General features: G+C 43.7%; 1 protein-coding gene across 7 annotated transcripts in view; it reads left to right on the forward strand.

Moving 5' to 3' along the window:
- PCMTD1 (protein-L-isoaspartate (D-aspartate) O-methyltransferase domain containing 1) overlaps window positions 1–26,045 on the forward strand; it is a 327,051-nt gene that overhangs the window by 207,986 nt on the left and 93,020 nt on the right. For all 7 annotated transcript variants that reach the window (XM_085605644.1, XM_085605645.1, XM_085605641.1 and 4 more), the window contains one exon: window positions 13,036–13,207. In XM_085605644.1, the coding sequence (XP_085461770.1) occupies window positions 13,036–13,207 (172 nt within the window). The remainder of the gene's footprint in view (window positions 1–13,035; window positions 13,208–26,045) is intronic.

Raw genomic sequence — 26,045 nt, forward strand, 5'->3', positions numbered from 1 at the left:
GCTTGGGCTGTCTCTTCGAGGCATGCGGTATTCAGGATATGGGCATTCAAAAAGCCCAGCACTTCTGGTGGGTTAATTGGCCAGCCTTTCTAAAATTCCTTTACTGTGGTTGGTCAATATTGTTCATCTGTCCTGCCTTTGTCTGCTTGGTTCCCGCTCAGCGGACATCACCAATTGTTTTTTTTTGTTTGGCCAGCTCTGGCTATCTGTTGCCTCCTCGCTCGCAGCCCCTCCTTCCCGTCATTGGTGCCGTCCTTCCTACACCGCTGCTTGTCATTTTGATTATGACTTTATCTTTGGGATTCGGGCTTGTTTTCCCATATCTCGCCCTTTTATTGCCCCCTCTCCCTGCCTCCTCGCTCACTCCTGTTCATTCCCACCTCCCCACTCTGTGTCTTCCTCAGATCTTGAGAGCCCAAAACCGGGACATTTTGCACAAATAGAAGAAGGACTACAGTGTTATGTCAACGGAGCGGCGCAAAATGACAGCTCTCATCAAGATAGTAACACGGAAGTGGCACTAAGAAAATCAGCATACTATGAATTGCACTCAGTATAGTTTTGATGTTTTAATGCTACATAATTCATTTTTTACTTCTTATTCCTTGTGCGCCCTCTTGTGGCTTTTTCCAGTATATCTTGCTCAACTAGCATCGCATAGAGAAATCACAAAATATGTATGTAAAGCTTTCGTGCAAGCAATACACTGCATTTCCAGCTTTTAATAACGTTCTAAAATATCTGTATAAAATGTAAAGAATCAAAATGTAAAGAATCACTCTTCTGGATGCTTTAATACTATTTTATAAAAAGCACACGCAGGCAGATGTTGAATTTACAGGAAACACCGCCGTGCAAATAAATGGAAAAATTAATTGTTTATTACTATGTTCTCAACCAGCCAATTTATACATGAAAAATGCGAGACCCATTGCATTGCAAATGCCAATACATTGCACCCTGCCCTCTGGGCTGTCCAGTGCCTACCCTAAGGGTGACTTATATGTATTGAAAAAGAAGGTCTGTGTTTGGCAAGAGGTTTAACTTGCCAGGTCGACATGGCAGTTCAAAGCTGCACACACAGGCTCTGCAATGGCAGGCCTGAGACATGTTTAAAGGGCAAGTGGGTGGCGAATCAATGCTGAAGTCCCACCAGTAGCATTTATTTTACAGGCCCTGGGAACCTGACGTGCAATGTACTGTGGACATATAAGTAAATTAAATATGCCAGTTGTGGATAGGTCAATGTAACCCCATTTTAGGGAAAAATCACAAGCACTTTAGCATTTGGTCAGCAGTGGTAAAGTGTGCAGAGTACTAAGGCTGGCAAAAAACGAAGTCTAAAAACAGGAGGCCTGAAGGCTGAAAGTTAGGAGAAACCACGCCTCGGATGCCAGCTCTAAATTTTACCAAACAAGAATTTTCTTTTGATACTGGAACAATAAAAAAGGAATCGACTATCCTAATGCAGAGGAATGGAGAAGAATGATTGGTATAACTCGATGACTCCGTACCATCCTACATCTGTTGGAATCGTGAACAAAATTACTGCAGGATTTGGCACAACCGAACAACATGAAATCACTATATTCCTGTAAAATCCCATGCCTCTTCTTTGACGGTATGGCTTCAATCCAGAGGCAACTCATCTTTAGTATGCACTAGGAATAACTGAATTCAGGAAACTTATGATTTAGTGTTAAACATTGAATCTTCATCTTGGGTTTTAACTGCACCACCATCCAGTGTACAATCAAACACACAGTTCATTTTGCAAAGCAATTCTCTGCTCAACAAATTGACAGGACTCAAATCGCACAGTATGAACAGGTGATTATTCTCTACTGATCTTATTTTAACAGAGACATCTGCGGTAACATGGTTAATAAACTGCTTATTTGCTAATACCTACAATGTGGACTTCTTTTCCCAAGAGGGATATGTTTTGCACTCTACAGAACGACCAGTAGAGCAGGTAGCTCCAATATCTTTCAAGCAAGACACAGGGTGGCAATTCACCTCACCATCTATATAAAGGCCACTTTGGTCTACTTCCAGAACTACTCCATGTAAGCAGCCCTCCTCCCCCTTCTTGCACTGTTATTGAGAATTAGTCTCTGAGGAAAACTGAGTGAAATCATTATTCTGAATCATTGGATTCTACTGGTGCCCTGAACTGTAAGGCTTTTGGTTTCTCATATTTTCCTGCAACACTGTACCTCTTGGAATTATTCATATCAAACTGCCCTTGATTTTGTACACTCTGTGCAGATGATGGTTGGGTTGCAGTTACTGACTGTGTCTGCATCTGATTCACATTCCACTACATCTGGGAACAAAAATAATTTTTGATTTGATTTGGATTCTGTCTACAATCCTGGTACGTGTGGTCAATTTTGAGACAGAAATTATAAGCAGAGCTCCTATTCAGCAAGTTATTATTTGCATTCACTCCAGAATTATTCCCCAATCCTCTTCCACAACATTATATCTCCATCATCGTATTTCCCATTCACACACCTTTCATTGAATGCACTCCATTCATTTCAGAATTGTCAGATGACACAAACCCCATATTAAAACCCAGCATCAGGTTCTTGCCATTTCTCTGAAACTGCTTCATCTGTGCAACCATCAGCTTTCCTTGATATTTTTCTGTTTCATATCAAACCAATCACTTCTGCTCTTTGTGTACTTAAGGGCTTCATCAATATGCTTTATTTACCAGCACATCACACTGTTGAATATGAGAACTAAGCTCAAGACTCAACACAAAACCACTAGCACAGTCTTTCTCAGGATCTTCAGCTTCACTATGTTTCTTAAAAATATGCATATCTCATGATAAGCATGCACTGAATCTTTGAGCTCTTCTGTTGTTCTCAAAGTCTTTGCCAAGGTAATTTTCTTCTCCGGCACCTTATTTTCTAAATGCTCTATCACTGCTCGGTACTTGTCATCAACCACCTCAGACAGATCATTATTAGATGCAACTCTATTTGATTCCTGAGTCTTCCAAGCAACAGCAACCTAACACTAAGATCACAAATTACTAGGAACAACAATCTCAATAAGCGCATCCACACCAGTCCTAAGCTCGTTATTAGTCTATGACCCTCAATATACAATTTCTCAGATTATTCTTTCAGTTTTGGAAAATTCATCCTAAGAGTATAAAGATCACTTCTTGTCCAAGGCACATGCACATAATTAGCTTCCAGGGTTTTTTCTTAAACTGCCTTCTGTATCACTAACAGATCCCTTTGTTTTCCTTCCTGTTTCTGGAGCTTTATTTTTAGTTGTAACTTTCTCCTTCCACCTTTTACTATAGTTTTTCAAATCCCTCTAGTTCTTTCTTTTCAACTTGATCTTTAATGTGTGCTTATAAAGTCACCAAGCCCAACTCTTTTGTTTCGTGATTGTTCAAATCCATTTTTTCTCTGTACATTTCTCATTCTACTGATGTCAAACTCAAGACTATCGTGTGCTTTGTTTGCACATCTTGCTGCTTCCTGATCAAGTTTCTCATTCCAGCCACATCATATGGCATCATTCTGTTGAAATCAGTTGTACCCCGTATAATTTCTCCAAATTCAATCTTTAAAAGCACAGTGTTAAATAAACTCAAACAGTACCAGGCACATCATTTGAAACTGGAGAGACTACAGTAGTAGCTCTGTTGAGTACTCAGCAAAATTGTCAATGTATTTTTAGGTGGGGCACTCTCTGAAGCACCCAGAACTGTAAGCATAGTCAATCCCCATCCCTGTACAATCATACCTTCTCCTGCTGCACGTATATCAGATACTGCAGTCCCTGTCCTGTCTCTGGATTCTGTTGGTGTATGGAGGGGGTCTCGAATTAAAATAATCATTCAACAAGTTATTCTTTTCATCAAATCCCTTTCTCGGTTCTGAGTCTCTCTGTCTCCCTGATCATCTTTCTTTTTGTCTGTCATCTTTTTCATTATTGCAGGAAAAACACTCTACCGCCATCATATCCTTTCTCCAGCATCTCTTCTGATGATCCAACTTGCCCTCAGGTTATTGTATAAATTAACCCTTTCACCTGCTTCTTATTCTTTCTCTGCACGAAACACGATAAGTTCCACAATACTAACTCGAAATCTTGAATTTAGACAAATCTAATAACCAAAATATAACCATAATAAAAGTGATCAAACCACCAGTTGAACTCAAAATCAACATTATATAACCACAAACCTCACATGCTGTATAGCAATCAATAACAGCATACAAACCTCAACACACCAGAATAATTCCTCCCTATTCATACTTACAATCTGTTTAGTTCAAGACTAGCCCTGCAAGTCAGAACCTTGACAAAGTTTACCTGAAAATTTCACACTGGAAACTTCACTATCACTAAGGACAGGCCAAAAAATGACTTTACTAAAGCAGGAAGTAGGTGCTGTTAACTCACCATAATCCTCTGCTACTACAAATTTGTGGACACGGGGAGCCCCTCAATTTTTGACAGCCCAAAAATGTACCTCGCCAGGAAACCTACAATTTGTTGAATTGGAGACAGTGTTAAACCTCAGTTTCATGAGTGAATGTATCCTCAAGTTGAGACACCTCCCAAAATATCAAAACATCAAAATATCATACAATGATCAATTATGTCATAGGGTCCACTTAATAATGAAGTTCAAGATCAGCAGAATAGTTTTAATTATTTATTACAGTGATTCAAAATTTGATACAGAATAATCGCCTTGAAGTATCTTTTACAGGTAAATCAATAATTTTTAAAGTTCCAAATGGGCAGTAAAATCAAGAGAGAAAAGGATAGCATCCCTAGCAGCATCTATTTCTTAGGAAAAGTTTTCTGGCACCCTCCCAAAATTGAGGGTTTATATATCAATCAATCTATCAATCAAACAGGATTTATAAATGTGCTGCTAATCCCCTGATAGGGTATGCTGGTGCTTGCAGGTCCCGGAGGATTATTTGAATAGCCGGGTCTTGAGGGCATTTCGGAATTCTGGAAGTTAGGTATTGTATTGTAATTGCATTTATTTAGCGCTTACTACCCCTGACAAGACGTCAAAGCACTTTTTCGGTGAGTAGCATGCTACTCCGGAACCCATTAAGGGATTAGTGTTGAATTAGTATAGTGAAATATGAAAGTAATTTGAGTGGTGGATATGTTAGTCGGTTATTTGGATTGAGAAGGGTAGCAGAGGGATAGAAGAGGGAATGAGGTTAGCATTTATATATATCTATATAGCTCTTCTTACCCCTGATAGGGTGTTGAAGTGCTTTTTCAGCGAGTAGCACGCTACTCTGTAACTCATAAAGGATTAGTGGTGAATTAGTATGGTTAAATATGAAAGTAATTTGAGTGGTGGATATTAGTTAGTTATTTGGATTGAGAAGGATAGCAGAGGGATAGAAGAGGGAAAAAGGGTTGCATTTATATAGTGCTTGCTACCCTGAATGGGATGTTGAAGCATTTTTTTCAGCGAGTAGCATGCTACTCGGACCCCATAAAGGATTAGTGGTGTATTAGTATAGTGAAATATGAAATTTGATAAATGGACATGTTAGTCTGTTATTTTGATTGAAAAGGATAGTGGAGGGATAGAAGAGGGAAGGATTTTTTGGGGGGAAGTCATAGCAGTAGTGGGAGGCTTGGGATGAGTAAAAAGGTATGTGGAGGGGAAGAGTCAGAGAGGAGAGTTAAGAAAGGATTGTTTAGGGGGATCAGTATAGTAAAAAAGGTGTCAGATGGTGCAAGGAGGAGTAGAGTAGGGGAGAGTCTAGAAAGGGCTATTTTGGGGCTTATAAGTGGTATGGGGTTTGAGATGAATGAGAGAGTGGATGTAAAGGATATATTGATAGAGGTATAGGGTGAGGAATAGGGTAGTGCATTGGAAAGAGTAGTAGAAAGAGTTTGGAGATGAGTCAGAGAGTTGAGGTAGAAGATATATTGAGAGAGGTATAGGGTGAGAAATAGGGTAGTGCATTGGATATGCTGAATTAGAAGAAAGTAATAAATATATAGATCCATAAGTACATGGAAAGTTTATAGATGCATAAAGGAAGTAAGTATATGTAGATTAAAGATATTGATAGAGGTATAGGGTGAGAAATAGGGTAGTGCATTTTTATTTGAGGAGGAAAGTAATAAATACATAGATCCAAGTACATGGAAGGTATATAGATGCATAAAGGAAGTAAGTATAAGTAGATTAAAGATGCATTCAATAAATCTGGTTTTCAAGTGTTGTACTTAAAAAATGTATCTATTATTAAAAAAAAAAAATTCAAACAATTATTCAACATGTTTATACAAAGCAATACACATGTATAGGTAAAAATCTATAGCACAAATACATTCTTATATACAGAGGGATATACTGTATATTTCTGTTTGCGTATGGTGCTTATGTGGGGAAGGGCCAATTCTTGAGTAGTTTTCTGAAGATAAGGTGGTTGTCGGTGGATCTTATGTTGGGGGGTAAAGAGTTCCATATTTTGGCTGCTTGAACAGAGTAGGATGTGCCACCCATGTTTTTTTTCTTGTATCGTGGGATTTTGAGGTGAGGTGCCACTCTAGAGCAGGGGTTCCTATGATGAATGTGTTTGGTGATTTTATTTCTAATGAAGAGCGGTCCCAGTCCATGTATTGTTTTGTGGGTGATACAAAGCAGCTTGAACGTGGATCTTCTGGCAACCGGTAACCAATGCAGGGCTTTCAACGCAGGGGAGATGTGGTCTCACGGTTTGATATATAATAGTAGTCTGGCAGCCGAGTTCTGAATCTGTTGTAGTCTTTTCATAGTCGTTAAAGGTGATCCGTGGTAGAGGCTATTGGCGTAACCGAGTTTGGGCAGAACAAGGGAGATGGTAGCTTGGATCTTGTGTGGAAATCCTGAATGGGGTAGATTTGTTGCAGAGTTTTTATAGTAACAAAGCTTGATCTTGCAAGTTTCTCCAATTGGGCATTCATCGACAGCTTGGAGTCCATGGTCATTCCGAGGCTTCTTACTTCCTTTGATACTTTAGGTGGTGATCCCAGTTCATCAGGCCAGGCGACAAGCGGGTCATAATGTTTCCAATCGCCACACATGAGTATTTCTGTTTTGGAAGCCTTCAATTTGAGATAGCTCCACGTCATCCATTGATCCACGGCTCTGAGACAACTGAAAATTGACGAGTTTCCAATGTCTTTTGGGCATTCCAGTTGAAGGAGCATTTGCAAGTCATCTGCATATTTATAGCACGTGAGGTGAAATTGATTGATCAGTACTGGTAATGACTTCATGTAGATGTTGAAAAGCATGAGTGAGATGATAGAGCCTTGAGGGACCCCAGCTTTTGTGGAGTACGGTTTGGACGAGAAAAGTGGGGTATGGATGACATTAGTTACGTTTCGAAGGTAGGACGTGATCCAGTCTAAAGCAGTCCGCTCTATGCCGGCTTCGTAAAGTCTTTGTACCAGAGTGTCACGGCAAACCGTGTCTAAGGCAGCCGAGAGGTCCAATAGGATTAGCACAGCAACCCTGTTGCGGTCAACTGTGTTCTTCAGGTCATCCCAGATGGCAAGATGTATTTACCCTTTTTAGAGGTGGCCTTTGCCTTTCTTCCATTCTTTCTTTATTTGATATATTCTTCTTCTATTAAATAAAGTTAATTTCTTTCTTTTACAATATTCTGTTATGTTATGTTATTTATTTATTTATTCTTAGCATCAAGTCTTGCATGGGGAGGCTGTTCCAGGTCTTTGCTGCGATGTTGGAGATGGAGCGTCCTTCACTTCTGCTTCAGTAGATGCAGGGAGTATGGACAAGTGAAAGGGAGACGGAGCGTAGTCTTCTCGATGGTTGGTGGAAGTTCAGGTGGTAGTTAATGTAGGCGGGTCCTTGGTTGTGTAGAGGCTTGTGTGCATGGGTCAGGAGCTTGATTTGGCATAGCCAGTGGAGTCGCCTAAAGTGGGGTGTGATGTGGGAATGTCGGGGAAGGCTGAGGATGAGTCTGGCTTTGGCGTTCTGTATGATGTGAAGTCACTGTAGGATCTTACGTAGCATGTGCAGAGTGAGGAAGCAGGTGGAGGAGACGGCATTGATCTGTGATTTCATGGTGAGCTTGCTGCCATTGATGATTTAAAGATTTCTAGCATGGTCAGAGGGAGTGGGTGTGGGTCATAGGTTTGATGGCCACAAGGAGTCGTTCCATGTGTTGCTGTTGTTGCCGAATATCAGTACTTCTGTCTTGTCATGTTCAACTACAGCCAGTTGTTCTTCTTCCAGTCGGCAATCTTTATTTCACATACAAAATTACTAAAACTGCAGATTCATTGTGGTCTGATCAAGCACGTTATATTCTCAGAAAAATCAGAGCACGGTTTTATGAAACCTCATATCTTTTAGCACCTAACCACTATCCCACTACATGAATATTGAGTCTGCCCACTCTGTGCTAATGTGCATCCGCATATGGTGGAACAAACTAGAGACATGACTACAGTAAGCTATTAAGAATGAATAGAATACAGTGAGCTTGCAGAATGACCTGGAAGTAAACTTGATTCTGCTTGACTGCTTGCTGCAGAAATAAACACTGGGAAGTGCAGGGGATAGACAAAAGAGACATCAATTTTGAAAAACATAACTGCTAGGCCCAAATTAAGGTCTAGTTAACAAGAGTCAGAAAAACACACTTCACAGTGCGCCTGTTGTTAATAAAGCATAAAAACGTCACTCCGTGAAAATCTCTAGCACTGGCAGAGGAACGACAACTGAAAGAGGTGGGAGTGATCAAACAGACGCAAATGATATAGCCTGGTGGACAGGAATGACTAATGTCACATCTCGCCCAGAGTCTTAGGGGCAATTCAAAGGGCTGGAGTCAGATGTCACCCTGGGAGATGTACAAGAGTGGTTATTGTAGATATAGAGCTGCACATGACACACTTAGTTCAATACCATGTAAAATCTAGTACTAAGTCCCTACAGGCAGTCTTCATGTATAAGAAATCTTATCATTCAGACGCGGCATGAGCCCAAATCTACCCCCTGCCCTCTTCCCCATTGAAAATGTACAGTCGTTCAGAAGCTACTAGTACTTGTATAGGAACTATATTATGAAGATTGATAATTGTATGACCTTTTCTTTGCTCTTTCTTTCTTTGTGTATTGTACATTTCTTTTGATCTGTTTAGTTATTTGTAACTATATATTCCTTATTACTTATTTCTCGCAAAATAAACCACAGATATTGAGAAGATTCCTAGTTAGTTGTGCAAACTAATGTTTACATCTCTGTTATACAGCTGCTACAAATAACAAAAACATATATAAAATAAAAGTATTACAAATTTCCTCTAGTGTGCAGACCTCCCTGTCCCCGCATCCTGTCCTCAGAGTAAATGAGCTTACTAAACTCCAAGCCATATTGCATATTTCTTTGCATCCGATTTACAGTTTTGAAAGTAAAACTGTTTTCTAAAAAACAGAAAGTGTAGTTGTCATTACTTCAGAAGGCCAGCGAGATTCAGGTTCACTCCACCAACAAGCCTTTGCCCAAGTTCTGCAGCGATGATAAGGTTCCGAGAACTCATTGCAAGTTTATTCCTGCAATTCGTTTAGACTTTCATAATGATCACTTGACACTTTTATTGTGTTTTTCAGTATAGTACTTCTCTCTTTAAAAATGCTACCCACTTATTAGTGTTTATAGAGGCATTGCTATATAATAGGTATTGTATAACATTGTGTTATTTCAAGGCAAACTGACCCATTCCTAGATATGCATAGCCCACTTGAGAAGAAGCAAATTCACTATTAGACGTGACCTTTGGCATGACTTTTTATCATAACCACCCTGTTTGTGTTGAACCTGTTTTTTGGGCGTTAGGACTCTGTGCACTTTACCTCTGCTAACCATTGGTAATGTACTTAGGCTCTCACCTTTAAACATGGTAAAATCAATATGTATGTAATTGGCATATTTAATTTACTTACCAGTGCCTAGCAAATGATACTATATGTACCCAGGGCATGTAAAACAAATGCTACCAGCGGACTGCAGTAATCATTGTGCCACCCAGTAGAGTAGCATGGTAAAACATGTCTCAGGCCTGCCTCTACAGCATATAGTGCAGGTTTAAACTACAATATCGACCTGGCAAAAAAAAAAACTTTTTCCAGTCCTAAACCTTCCTTTTTATTACTTAAAAGTCTCCACTATGGTAGGCTATAAAGTCTCATAGCACAGGGTGCATGGTATTTAAAAGGTAGGACATGTATACTGAACTTTTACATGTCCTTCTAGTGAACTATACCTTAGGATGGTTTTCACTATAGCAAGGCTTCCTCTCCCATTGACTAACACTGGGTTACCTTATTACACTTAATAAGTGACAACTTCAGTTTGGGAGCAGATAGAGAAATACTTTTTCCACTCGTTTGAATTGGGACATAAAATGCTCTTTAATGGTAGAGTTGAATGTTAACCGACTAATCTGAAATTGCCACTTTTAGAAAGTTGGCATTTTTCTGCCTAAATCAAATATGCCTTCCTGCCAGTATCCAGGGTAACATGATGATAATGTCTCTTCTTGGTGCGATGTGTATTGCTTCCAGACAGGGACCAAAAAGGCCTTTGTTGTAGGGAGGAGGCTCCCCTCCTCTACAGGATATCCTGGGGGTTGTACTCACTCTTTCCTGAGCTACAAAGGGTCGCCTCAGGGTTGTACCCACCCCCTTCCGGGCTTCTGAAGCTGTCTGCCCTGTTATTTGCAAGTTCAGCTGACACTTGGGCTTGCCTGCCCTTTGTCACCTTAGACTGTTTGTGCCAAACCCAGGGAAAGGAAAAGAACTGATCAGAACCAGGTTAGGGGTAGACAAAGAAGGGGACAAGCTGGCACTAGATACAAAAGAATCTCCCATCGGAGTACTCCTGGACCTGTGTAAGATTCAGAAGAAGGACTTCCCTGCTGTCTGAAGAAGAAGGACTGGACATGCTTGTGCCAAACCCAGGATCCTCAGAAGTGACTCCAAAGGTCAGTTGGCTGACCTCCTGTTTGAACTACAGATACACAAAAATCTTCCAGAGGCCTTCCCTGCAACAGCCCAGCTAACCAGCACCAACAAGCCATACCTGAGCCCTTCTGCTGGCCTTTTCTGAAGTGAATATTGACCCCCCCAAGAGGTGCCCTCCTGGCTCTGAACCCTTGACTGACATCAGAGTGTTGTCCTCCCACTGCAAGACCAGAAGAACTTGACTCCAGGTGAGAATCTAGAAGTTTGGGCTCTTCACAATAGCGAATACCGCCTGCATCTTCTGCTAATGCAAAGATCCAACATAAACCTGCTCGTCGCGTCAGCAACAACTAGCGCATCTCCCGCCAACTTGAATATCCCGACGGCAACCTGCTCCTCGTATCAGCAACAACCACCGCGTCTCCAGCTAGCGCAAGGAACTGGTGGCGACTTGCTTTTCACACCAGCCACGACTGCCTGCGTCTTCCTCCAGCGCGATGCTCTGGCTGAGGCTCCTCACATGGAACTGGAGTGTGTGAGAAAACAAACTCCTCACCGGGATAAACCTGGCCCCTTTTCCGGCACTCCATTGCAGCAAGCCTTAACAAGTGACTTTGAACCAGTTCAGCAAGACCAGATAACCACAAGTGGCGCTTGGTGTCATTTTATTCATTCATATTTTCTCAATTTTTATGAATTGGTTTGGGGTTTTTCTTGTGTTGTTTTTAAATTATTACAGCCTGAGTGCTGCATACATAGTTTACACATTACCTCTAAGTTAGGCCTAACTGCTTTTTGTGCCAATGTACCAGAGGGTTAAGCACAGGTTCATTTAGTGACTCTTGTGATTCACCCTAGTAAGGATAGTTTATTTCTTGAGTGGTGCTCTCACCCCCATCAACTAATAACCCCATTTGTTACAGTGACCAAAGGGCGGTGCAAGCAAACAGCAATTTGGAGAATATTTTATACCTTCAATCATCATCACTGCCTATTGAAGACCTGAAATCCAAATTGTGCAAACCATGTTACAGAATTGATTGAAGAAGCAGCTTCACCTCTCACGTTCACATTCAGATTCTTCCTGAAATACTTAACATTTAAAATTATGTACCTGAAGACCTATTGTTGTAGAGGCAAAGATTACTTATCTAGTTATTTATTAGCAGTTTCATTTAGCACGGGCAAGATACAGTGGGTGTCAAAGTGTGTAGAATAAGACAAGCTTTGTTTATAAAAAAAAAAAAGAAAAAAATGTTTGGTCCATTCTTTAAGCCGATCTTTGTATGTTTGATGGCAGGGGTGAGGGCGTCTAGATTTATCTAAAGTTCTCTATATTTATTATATTTAATAGAATCAGTGGAAAACATTTCTTCCTCGTAGGATCTAAAATAGCCTTAGAGGGTGAAGCTAGAAGCCCATTGCCTTGTAGGCTGCTGTTGAATACACCCACTTGAAATGAGTGGTATAATTATTTTTAAAACTATTAACTACAAATTTAAATGTTTAGAAACTTTACACCTCACCTGAAGGTAAGACATAAATCATGAAACTGTGGAAGATGACTATCCCTTAGAACTGTAGTAGTAATTCAGTAATTTCCTGACCAGGCTAAGTGTTGATGTCAAACCTCTCATTATATAATGCTCAATCAAAGTTTTATTTTTTTCTATCAATGCTTTATCAAACAAGTGCACTAAATGTACCCTTTTTAGCTTTTGTATCCATAAAATCGCTCTGTGTATGTAAAATGTTACTTTCCAGACTTGTGATATTACAAATCTTTTAATGGATACAAATACTGAAATGGTTAACTTGTCCAAATAAAAAAACATTTTCTAGGACATCACATCCAGTCGTAAGAGAACACGGATCATGAATAAAGGTGATATGTCGTGCAGGTGCCCTAAAGCTTGTACCATACTTAAATTTGTATACTCGTACTTGAGTTTAGAGTTGTAAAGTTATTTTTGAATTCTGCTTTTTGTTAATATTGCTTCAGAAACTTTTTATATGTTTTATAGGTTTGAATTGTGTGAACCAGCCTTTGTGGTAGGAAATTGCCTGGAGATCTCATCTGACAGTCATCAGTATGATCGGATCTACTGTGGAGCTGGTGTGCAGAAGGACCATGAGAACTACATGAAAATATTACTGAAAGTTGGAGGCATTTTAGTCATGCCTATAGAAGATCAGGTGATTTGTTACTTTCCTTTTGTTTGTTTTTTATACAGATGGTTTACACACTTGCATGCATACGTAACTAGACCTCCATCCAGGCACACATATCCAAAAATTTCAGCAGTACACTTTTGAGGACCAGCTGCATGGTAATTCACATGCATTTTGTTTCTTTCTTGAGGGTGTATGTTTTGGTGGTATGCAGTGATGGTGTAGCTGTGCATAATACAGAATCAGTATGGTTGTACATCATGGAGAATTTTGTCAACTTCTAGGTGCCATGTTTATTAGTCCCATTGAGAAGAAAGTCATGTAAAGCTGCTTTATTGTTGTATTTGTGATTCCAGTCGATGGACATAGTCTAACATAAAGTTAGTTTTGGTTAAATGCATCACAGTAGCCCTTGCATGTACCAGTATTTCAATTCTTTTAAAACAAAATATATATATTACTCCAGATAGTGACAAAGGGAAGTTCAACCAAAGTTAAGGTCTTAGACATTTTAACTTAAATTCTCCCTAGAAACATTACCTGGCTAATGGTACATGCAGTGGCGTCATATCCCCCCCCCCCCACCCCCTCCCTTTAGCAGCTTAACTGGGGATAGCTACTAAAAGTTTAATAGTTTTACATTGGCCTCTTCAGGGCTTCAGACAAAAGCAAGGGAAAGGCTTAAGAGTGAGGGTTGAATGCTGCTATGCTATACACGTTCAGCAAAAGAGAGGAAAATACATTATGAAAACAAAGACAAAAATTACAAAGAGAGAAACAAATAGTGTTTAAAAAGACACATAAGAAAGTAATCTATGAGAAAAGAAAGAATTGTGGTAGTGAGAAACTGGTAAGGGCAAACTGGAGAAGGAAGACGGTGAAAGTAATGAATGGTGCAAAGAAGGAAGGAAATAGCAAAGTGAAAGGAATGGTGATTGAAAAGAAAAAAGGAAGAGTGAGTGCTAGGATGGATGGTTGAAAGGATTCATGGATGGAAAGAAGGGTGAAAGGATCAGTTGGTGAAAGGATAGAAGAAAGAATTGATGGAGAGACGGCTGAGCGGATAAAAAGAGGGACAGAAAAGTGAAAGGATGAATGGTTGGTTGGTAGAGTTAAAGGATGCCCGATCTATGTGTGAATTGAATAATTGCTGGATGGGTGGATGCATGGAAAAGTCAGAATGTGGATTGATGAATATGTGAAAAGATGTATCTAATTTCAGTAGCTAGTTAGAATAATGAAAGTTTGGATGGAAAGGTGAAAGGCTGATGGATGGGTGGAAGGGTGGCAGGATGGATGGTCAAATGAGTGGATCCAAGGATGAAGAAACCTAATATAGGAAGGGCTTGTCATATTTCTATAGTTTGGGTACAAGTATGGTTCAAAGTGGGGAGTATTTAAATTTTATGGCTACTCCCGGCATCTTCATTGGTGTGTCATTTCTTCTCTATTCTCTCCAGCAGGCATTAGTCGTCTGTTTTTCATATGCATTTGTGGTAATGTGATGCAACAGCAGACACTCTGCTAACCAGTAGCTTGGCGCTGCAAATAGCTTTAGCTACTGCGGTTTACAGCAATACCATTGCTACTTCAGTCTTTACAGCTGTATTGATAGCAGACACAATCTACATGTTTTGCCTCTTGCTGTTCCCATGTGAACCCTTAGTCTCCACCTCCATCTTTACCCCATGATTCTGGGAACTTTCTGAACAGACTGGCAGACCTCATATGACTGGAATAAAGAAAGAAGTTAAACAGTTTGTCTTCCAACAGGGTGACAGTAAACTTTAATGGCAATTTCAGTGCCCCGATACTAGAATTTTAAAAGATATCAGATAATCTGTCCACACAGTGGGTGTACTATCTCAAGCTAATATTACAGTATTTGCTAAATACCTGTGTGTTCCTAAATGTGAACACGTCAATTGGAGTCTAAAGCATGATACCAGTGGGATTACTAACATCATCATTGGCCCTCGACTTGAAGCTAATCCCTTAGCCTGTGCTGTCTCGCTCTGATGTTCTATCTGTACTAACTCATACACTGTTTTCTTTTTTTTAATTCTGTTTATTTGAGCTCAGAAAAGGAAAACACAAACCATTAACTATCATGTCACATACATAGGTACATTTCCTGATCTGTACATAATCTTCACAATCACGACTTGCATTACAGGACCCGTTTTATCTTCCCGAACTTGCGTACATCTCACAATCTCCTCCTCCCAGTCCCCCAGTGTTGCAGGGATTCTGCTCATGCTATGTGCAGGAAACCAGGACCTCAGTGTATTGTTGTGTACCAAAAAAGCAACCTCAGTGCCCAGAACCCCAATCCGACTTGCAATAGTGTCTCATTCGTTCTCCGTACTACAGTGAAGCTACCAATGATTAGACAACCTAGAACATGCGACTTAGTAAACTCTCAGGAATAGTGGGAAACAACAACACTCTTTCGTTCACACTCATACTTGTCCACAACGTGAGTAATCAGAGACACTGTATAGTTTAAAATGTTTATTTTTGAATAACGTGCTCTAAGGTGCAGTACTCTAGCCAATACGAGCAGCATAATGCATAAGAACAATATAATCAGCATTGTTACAATTCCATAAAGCACAAAAGGGAAAATCATATTATAATGACAGCGGAAACAGGACTATAGCGCCTTTTACCACCCTCCCTGTGCTCATGAGCTAGTTTAGAATAATTATAGAAGACCTCTGGGCTTTGTCAGCGAGACCCCATACCTACGAGATCAGATGCAATGAATTACATCCCAGGATCAGCACAGCTCTTCTATATTGGAAAGGTTTTCTCCAAGTGCCTTCTCATGCATGTAATGCCATATTAAAAAGCACCCGAGTTTCAGTTGGGCTGCTGTGCTTTATGTATGTCTATGTGCGTGGGACTGACCAAAGTGAATCAACAGCATACATTGTTATTCGACCTTGAACACGCTGGGCAGACAGAGAGCACGGAGCCCAGCTGGATATGTGAAAGGTATACAGTTCTCATGTGAAGCAGCGCCAGCAAAGTATTTAATGAGAACAGAGCCATGTAGTGTCGTGTGCAAAAGGGGCAGAATGGCAGCCAAGCATATAATACTTATGCTAACTTAGCAATGTCTGCAGTTAACCCCATTTCCTCACTAAACCCTCTCCTTGGCCAGGCCAATAGACATTGGACTCAATAGAACACAGAGTTCAATGCAGAGTGAGCAAGAATCAAGGTCAGCAGTCAAATTTGAGCAAAGAGTCAAATGTTGCACAAATGCGTGCATAAAAAATTGATTCGTAAAAAGTAAAAAAAAAAAAAAATCCATGTTAATCCATTAAGGTGTATGAGCAGTAAGTTGCAACAGGCTCCAAGAGGAAGCCATTGATATTGTCAGAAAAGAGAGTAGCCATCCATTCTAGCAAAGAGAATGAACATACATGTTCATCAACAATGGGAGCTTCTAGCACCATCAGTGGACAACTTGTATGTTCCTCAAGAAAACTTTGTTGTAGGAAATCACGCGCAGCGTCACCGGTACCCGGCTCCTCTGAGTGCACTGATGATTTGCGCGACCGCGCGAGAATTAGGTCTTCTGACAGTTTCATCACAGTAGAAACTGCTGACACCCGAGTGGCTCCCCCTGACAGATTATATGAAATTGTATTTCTAATTGAAGGGGATATACAACGTGTTATTAAAGGGATTTTTGGGGAAAATCTGACTTCTTCGTATGACATCTTGTTAGCTGAGGCAGACTGGCCCCTGCCTTTTGTTTTAGCCGCTCCACGGGGGCAGGAGGTAATCCTCCTTAGTTTTTCTCACAACGTAGCCAAGGAGCAAGCAATGGCTTTTGCGAAAGAATGGGCTTTGGTGCTTGCACCGGCTCTGTACCGTACTCAGGTGGGCTGGGATAAAACCTCCCCACCTCATGAGATACCATTGCGGTCTATGCCACAGCCACAACCCCAATATCCCCTCCGGCGGAAAGCAAAAACTCCTGTTTCTGAAATTCTTTAACAATTAGAGTATCAAGGGGTGATTGAGACGTGTGTCCCCGATGAATAGCCCTCTTTTTACAGTAACCAAACCAGATGGGTCGTACCGATTAGTTTTGGATTACCGACATTTGAACTCTCATTGTCGTAACTGTATGGTTCAGAATACCCACAGCTCAGGTCTTGTAGACAGTATTGTGAGTAAAAAATATAAAACTACACTTGACATTTCCAATGGCTTTTTTAGCCACAATCTGTCCTCTATAAGTAGTCAATGGACAGCATTCACCTTAGGCGGTACACAAAAACAATTTACAAGATTGGCCATGGGGTACAAAAAAAGCCTGGGCGTTTTTGACGCACGTGTTGTCTCTCTGTTAGACGACATAGACCCTGATGCGTACTCGTACGTTGATGATATTTATCTCACGGACCACGAATTATGGCTGCATCTTTGTCGCGTGGACCGCATCATAGTTTTGTTTGCGGACTACAGTTACAAATTTAACTTTGCAAAATCACACATTGCAGAGTACACAGTGTTGTTCCTGGGCTATGAGCTCAATAATGAAGGTAGAGGCCTGGCGCCTCACTTCTTGGAGAAATGCGCAGAAATGCAAGAAATGCGCACATTAGCGCTCTCCTACAACCCTGAAAAAATTGCAATCTTTGCTGGGATTTTTAAACTTCGGATGAACTTACATTCCCGATTATGCCCAGCGTATCAAGCCGCTGTATGCCTTGATACAACCTACCTTTACAAAAGCCTGCTGGCTTCCGGAACATTCAGCTATTCTGCAATCCTTGCAGTCTGATCTTCTTGAATCTAAATACTTGTTAACGCGTGATAACCGCACAAACCTGGTGATAAGAATTGTGGGGCAGTGGGTTTCACCTACTTGACATTTAATGAAGGTGACACAGTACCTATTGCTTACAAGTCACATTTGTACACTTCGGCTGAACTGCGTTTTTCAAATGTTAAAAAAGTATTGACCGCAGTCCAGATGGCTATCCTGAAGGAACGTAAACTGGCTCAAGGAAAACGCATGATGGTTGTAACACCACATCCTGCTATTGAAGCTGTGATAAAAGCCAGTGTACAAAACTCAAACGCTTTACATCCGGATTCAATTGGCTACTTTGTTGACATCATCTGATGTCACCTATATATTTGACTCCTTGTTGCGAACTCAAGAGTTCTTACAGTATGAATTTGTTCATCCTGCTCCTCTGTCAATGCACCCGCTCGAGGACTACCATTGTATCATTTACACCGATGGTTCTGCGCAACAGGCGACCGGATCAAAACATTCTTACTCGGCAGCATGCGCTATAGTGGCAGGTACCATAGTGAACGGTGAGTTCAAGTCCAGTGTCGTGCACACGCAGGCAGTAGGGGACTGTACCGCCCAGTTAGCGTGCTCTGGTGCTAGCACTGGGGCGATTCGATGTTGGAGAAACCCAAATTATTGTGTGAAGGAGAGTTTATATGGTGTCTGGAGCTCAACAATGGGCAACATGCCCTGTGGGCCCCATATATCTCCCAACTTTGAGATTCCCAGCATGTCCCAATAGTGGAACCCTCGCAGTCTCATGACTTCACCTAGCGTGTCTGTGTCCCACAATGGTGGTTCTAGTTTGTTTATCGCTCCATCCAAGGCCCTTAGTCGCCTACAGAGGCCGTGTTAGAGGCCTGCTTCTCAGCCTAGTCTGCCCATATATGTACCTAAGATACCCCCTCTCAGCCATCCCCCATTTAGCCGCCTAGTATAGATGGCTTCCCTTAGTTTGAGGTCCGGAAGACCTATACCGCTCTCATATTGGCCTCTGGTCAGCATTCTGAGCACTCTGCGCAGGTAACCCTCATCCCAGAGCAGTCGACAATTAACCCTTTCCACCTTCCCAAAAAAGCTGTCTGGCACAGCAAACGGTATGCTCTGTAGGGCATAGAGCAATGTAGGTAACGTGATCATCTTAAAAAGGTCTGCCCGTCCCAAGAGCGACAAGTGGAGCCTTCTCCAGTTCTCCATGTCAGCCTTGTATTCGTCCAGTATTTTCCCCAATTTATTATTGATAAAGCATGCAGGTCTCCTGTGATGCAAATCCCTAGATACAGGAAGTGGTGCTTCGCCCACTGCAGGGTTTTCACCAGTCTGCCCTGGGTTTTTGACACACGTCACATGAGCCGCCAGCCACTCGCCTATACCTCTTCCACTGTAGAACAGAACCAGGACCTTCCTTTAGAGACGTCCCTCAATTTCGCTGGGAAAATCATCATGTAATGTAAGTCCCATTGTCATTGTTTCTGCCTGACCTTGTCGAAGGAGCGTCTCTTCGTGAGGACTTCCTGGGTATAGTGAGAAAATATCATAATTTTCTGGTTCTTGAAGTGGTGGGAGCCATGCTTTCGAGCGGCCTGAAGAATCATATCACAATCTGGGTAATTCAGGATTTTTGCGATGAGGGGTTGTTTGCTGTCCCCTGATTCAGGTGGCATTCCTAGTACCCTTTGTGACCACTTAATCACAGAATGAGGGGACAGAGCACTTTATGGTTCTTTTGACAATGTGTTCCAGGAATCATTCTGGGTCTGTACCCTCACATCGCTCAGGTAGACCAACTTAGCGGAAATTATCATGCCAGGATAGCCGCTGTGCTGCCTCTGCCCTTGTGTGCAGGTGGCAAATAACATCTGTGAGATGCTCTTCCTCTCAGTGCAATAATTGCAGGGATCCTGTGTGGTCCTGTAGGGTGTGTTTTGTGATTGCTACGCTAAGTGAGAGTTACGGAAAGTCTGCTCTTATCAGCTTAAATCCAGAGCCACTGTGTCAATTTTCCCCTCAAGTGTCATTCTGATACCCCTTACAGCTGTCAACAAGTCCTTCATGGGCGAGTCTTGGTCCCCTATAATAGGGGGTGGCATCTTTGCCTCCGCTTGCTTTGATGTTTCCGTTTGGAATTCGTTTTTCTCCAGTTTGGTGATTTGAGAGTGCCATCCCCCTTGTCCCTCACAATGGTGGTTCAGTGTTGGTTCCCCATCCTATGAAAAGCACTGTTCTGGCAAAGAGATGCAGGGGTTTTCTTTGAAGTAAAATCATTTGTGGCCCACACCCTGCAAGTCTCTGGTGCTCCACAAGAGTGGTTTCAGAAGCAGCTCTAAAGGTTCCAGTAGCTGTAATTGCCAAATTTCTCTGTGCTGCTGGAGGGAGGCCCCTCAGAGGTGGTTCCGTGCATCTCGGCACTGCCAGAGCCTATCTTTCTGCCCCTCCTGGCTGTCTGTGGCCCATATAGGGGTTTTCTTGTGGCTCCTACGGTAGATTATCCTGTTGCTGTGGACTGGCTGGCCTAGCTTTCCTCAACTGCGGTCTTATCCGCGCATCACCCCAATCATGGACTCTCCTGTCCACAGAGGGCGGCCCGTGGCAGCTAGAGTCACTGCCTGCTTGAGTCCCTGATCTCCAGCGGGGGAGGGACACCACTATGGGGTGGCTCTTCCTCCCGATTCTTACGCTACTCGCCCCTCAGGCATGCCTGGTTCTTTGCAGCCCCTCTGGACCCTGCCAGCCACCGATACTTTTCTTTGCATTTGTGCCTCTGTTATTACATGACCGCCTGATGATGGCCGCACCGTGCGGGCTGCCAGGGTCTCGGCGGTTGATATCATGCCCTTGCCTCGCCTCTATCATGGGCTTTGTGCAGCTCCCTCCATCAGAGGTTGTTCCCTTGTTTTCGGGAGATGCTGCTTATATGGCTCTAGCAGGAGTTTTTCAGGAATTTGAGCAAGGGAGAGCCATCGCTATCAGGAGCTCCTCACAATCGTGCCACCTTGGCTTGGTGCGTTAGCCATACCCTCACACACTGTGTTTTTAAACCTAGAACATTTCCCTTACCATGAGCCATTTCCATGCACTGGTCTTTTTAAGCATTATTTGTAGGCATTGATCTTTTACCAGGACATTCCAATTGGAGATGTCTAAGCAGCTATTTCATTCTGTACTTCTCTGTGTGCCAGATTGCTTGAGAGCCCTTTAAGAAATACTGTGTCGCCAATCTATCAGATTCTGCAGCGACCCTAGAATTCTCATTCCTCTTCATCACTGAGTTCTATGCATTGACCCCTGCTGTCCTTGTGAGAAAGGTACATTACCTCTGTTGGTAGGTAGAAAATACACACCCATATAGTCAAGTCAAAAGAAATGAAAGGTTTACATTTGATATGATATAAAGGATCATCAGCGGACCATTCCTGGTGTCTGTGAGGAATACTTGCTCATCTTTGATTGGTTGGCTAAAGCTGCAGGATTTTCATCAAGTAATTCCTCTGGTAAATGTGCAGCAGCAAAAACAATATCAATACAATTAACAATAACTATGGGGTGGGCAGAATTCGCTGAGTTTCACTCCGGAAACATGAAAACTCCATGAAGTTCTGAAGGGTCCCGCAAATGGGTGGCAGTTGACACATTGCGCTGCTTCTGCTGAATTTAGTGCCGGGAGCTTGTTCCACGCTGAAAAATCAGCAAGAACAGCACCAAGCGGTGCACCAGAGTTGCTCCTCAAGTTGATTTTGCTGCTGCTTGAGTAGATTTTCTACTCTAGCAGCAGCTTTCTGACTGCGAATAGTCGTGACCGCCCGCGTTGGGAAAATCCAGCTGGGTTCCCTCCTACCTCTTGAAAATCACACTAGGTGATGCCAGTTCTCGCTTTTCAAACTTATAGTTGGTGAGCCACGTGCAAAGAATAAACTACAATGCGCAGCAGTTGGTGGAATTTGGCTTGAACACCGCATTACATGGGTAACGCGGAGTGGGCAGAACTCCTCCAACAGAGCAACTACCCTTACATTAATATAAAATGTCCAAATCAAGTTAAATGGAAAGAGAAAAATGTAATGAGCTGAATAATACAGACATAAAGAAAAGTGAAAGGGGTGTGGCTTAACCAGACATCATGGTGGTCGCTTGTGGTTAGAGCGCCGTGTTCCCATCCCAATAATCTTCCAAAACGATGTGCGGGAGTCCGGCATTGGCAGCTGTACAGTTCTGACCCACACACCCTTGATGGGGGGGGGGGGGGTCTGTCTCCTCACCCAGACCCGGAGGACTAGGAGCCACAGCAGCTGTGACCTTGCATGATCAGAGCCTGCTTTGTAAGCTCCTGACCTGATTGGTGCGGTGGCCACTCTGCCGGCGACACAAAACTCAGGCACCTTTCTGGGCTGGGACAGCAGGAAGGAGGGCCGTGAAGGAATTATGGCCTCAGTCACAGCCCCCTTCATGGCAGGGACCGCCATCACACTCTCAACCCTGTTCCAGAGGCTCGGGCCGCGGCGGTTAGATCGGGTAGTGGCCGGGGTCTATTTGCAGCCCCAGACTGATAAGGCGGCAACCTCGCTGATGCTGCAGGCCTGTGGCACCCTCCCTGGGCGGGAAAAGAAACGAGAGAGCAACAGAGTCTCTGCACCAGATGACACACTAGTGCACAAACCTTGCCCCCCTGGAGACAGCCGGCCTTCGGCTCTGGCAAAGCTGCAAGGCTCCCAGATTGGTGGGGTCACCTGCAGTGCATCTGAGACGTCCCAGATCCATCAGCCTTTTCCCTGAAACCTGGAGGCCAATGCAACAAGAAGAAATAGGTGAGGCTTGAGACCCTGGCCCCATTGAACCCATCATTAAATTACTTCCTTGAGATCTGCGGGCCACAAAGAGACAGCCCAAATGGAGGAGGCCCTAATTTCTGAGACAACCTCCTCCACTCTTGACCTTTCTCCTGGGCATGGCGAAGGATCTTGAACTCCTGCAAGATCCCTGCTCCCACAGTGTGGGGTGTTGCCACTGCTACTGGACACCATCTACGGGTGTGAAGCCCATGTATCAATCAGCAAACTTAGATGCACTCGCTGGCCAGGACTGCCACTAACTGGCCCCGGGTCGCAGCGCAGGGCACCAAATTCACATCTTGAATCCAACTGGGTCCCTCGTCTGCTGGGATCCAGGAATTGGCACCACTCTGCAAAGCGAACAAACTCTCTTACTGCCAACACTTGGTCTCTGCTACTTGAAGAATTCACAAGATGGATCCTGCCTTACCTGTTGTGCTGCGCTGCTCCCCACGGCGGTTCCGGAGTACCTCCTTTTCAACTGTCATCAGGGCAGCACCCTGCAAAACGATCTGGACACCAACTGATCCTTCTCTCCACCAGCCCTGACCCAAGTCGCCGTTGCTGTTTCCCCCCAGAGATGGGCAGCTCGAGGCGCACCCCTCCCACCCCCACATGTGCCTGCTATGGTAGCTCCACCGAAACTGGTGGCAGAAACTCCAATGCCTGAGGCCATGCAGCATTCCCCAGTGACCCCGGATGACAAACTGGACAAGATCCTCGCAGCTATCAAACACTCCTGGATCTCCACAGAAGACAAGTTTGTCACCCTGGTGGCAGAGCTGGGTTTTCTTCGTGGCAATCATCTCAAACTTGCGGACAGGGTTGCAGAGGGAGAAAAGATGCTAACTGAACTACAGCCACAGTCCACAGCCAACCACATGGCTATCTGAGACCTCCAAGAAAGAGTGAGCATACTCGAGGGGAGAGCAAAGGACCCTCCTGTAGAAGCAACATTCAGATCTTGGGCTTGCCAGTGGGAGTGGAGATCCACTGTATTTCTTAGAGACCTGGCTCAAAACCTTTGTCCCCCCTCTACCCCCAGCTTCACACCATTCTTCTCACTGGAGAGTGCCCACAGGGTGCCGTCATGCAGACCTGCCTCAGGGGTGCCACCATGGCCGATGCTTGCCAGACTCCTCCACTTTAAGGACTGGGGTGCTATTTTCACTGCAGCTCGTGTTGTTCCTGGATTACACCCAGGCAGTGCAATGCCAGCGGGCCTCGTTCCTGGCAGTGCAGAGGAAACTACACTAACTGGGGTCCAGTATTCCTGCTGTTTCCAGCCCTTGTCAAGGTCCTAGCAGATGGCAAATCCCTCTTCTCTACTGACACGCAGACCACTTGGGACTGGATTGCTGAATGCGTCAGTGATGCATCTGCACCAACGGAGGGGACACCCCTCTCACCTCGCCTTTAAACGACATCGGAGTTACAACAGGCCCAGTTGGGCCTCCCCTAGAGGCCCCAGATTATCCAGCCACCAGCCCTGGAGCAGATCGAAAACCGACGCCGGGCTCTGAGGACACTGGCTTCCATGGGATACGGCACTAGCACCTCAGAGGGTGAGAGTGGCCACATATTTTCTCCTTTGGTGATGACTCCACCATGACTGAGAGCTCATCGCAGGGCTCTCAGACCCTGCGGTTGGTAACAATGCAGACTGCCTACAACCTCCTTTGACCCAAACCGCTGTGCATTATACCCTGAACCAGGGGCAACGCTGCCTCTATACCCACTCCTCTGTATCCCACTGCGACGGATAACCTCCCCCCCCAGTCACAGCCAGGACACACTGACCCATACGTGCGTAGGTACTGCGTGATCCCGCCGCCCCATTACACAGATTCCGGGCACCACGCCACCACATTGTGCTTACACCATGCTTCCCACACTCCCACACTCCTACCATTCAGCCACTAGCACACTTTTACTCTGATAATTAGCTGATTCAGTCAGTTTGGGCATGCTGCCATTTCCAGCAGGCTCTATTTGTTGTTGGCTCCCATTCTAAACCCCCGTTTCCCAAATTTCTACTCCTGCAACTAGGCCAGGCGGGTTTACCCCAAATTACCCATTGGGTTCGGTCAATTACATGGGAAACATACACGTGTGTGCCCGTGGCACCAACTGTACAGACCTCATCTCTTTTTCCTTAGCCCTCGCCGCTAGAACATGATTCCTCACCCTGAATGTGCGCAACATGCATACGGCCAGGAAGCGAGACTCCATTTACTCCTATCTCAAACTGCAGAACGCACAAATTATCTTTCTCCATGAAACCCACATCACACCCTCCTAACTACATTGCCTACGTGGGAAATGGCAGGGGAACATATTGGCATTCACTTAGTCTGTTTATGCCCATGGAGCACTTATTTGGTTCAGGCCAGGAATCCCCTTCCATGCACTAGATACTATCATAGACAAGGGGGGGTCTGTACATGTTGACCGGTGGCTGCCTAGAAGGCACTTGTATTCTTAGAGCCAGTACCTACACCCCTAACACTAATCAGGGGTCCTTCAGGACCATGCTTTTGAAAACATTGGAACTTAAGACACACACCATGGGTACTGGGTGAGGACAACAACTGCATACTCGACACACGGCTGGACCGCTTCCACAATCCGCTCCCCCTGAACACTCAATCTGAAAGCTTCACAAGTTGCGTCAGCCAAAGTATGCTTGCAGTGCTTGGAGGACACTACACCCCCACGCCCGCATTTACTCCTTCCACTCAGCTCCACATGGCCTACACATCCGTCTTGATTGAATCCTATGCTCTACCTTCATCTTGGACACAGTGGATACGCGGACTACCTAGGCCAGGTGGTATTGGACCACACTGTGCAAATAGTAGACTTGGCATGGAACACTCTGCCCATGCGGTGTCTCCCTCCATAAACATCTTGAGGAAATGGCATTTTGCGGATCTCAGAAAGAACACATAAGGCAGTACTCCACAGAGAACCAGGCCATGGTGTCTACCAGACAATTGGAATGGGACGCCTTCAAAGTGGTCACCAGAGGGGTCTGCCTACAGGAGGTGTTGGGGATATGTAGGCTACTAGGAGAACTCAGCGACACCGAAAAACGTTTGTTCGAGGCATATGAGCTGCAGATTACACACTGTGCATAGATCGCCACCTGGTGTTGGGTCCGGATGTTTGCACTTGTTTTTGTCCTGGAAAGTCTTTGGAAGTCACG

This window comes from Triturus cristatus, chromosome 5_1, assembly GCF_964204655.1.
Source record: "Triturus cristatus chromosome 5_1, aTriCri1.1, whole genome shotgun sequence".
Taxonomy (NCBI): domain Eukaryota; kingdom Metazoa; phylum Chordata; class Amphibia; order Caudata; family Salamandridae; genus Triturus; species Triturus cristatus.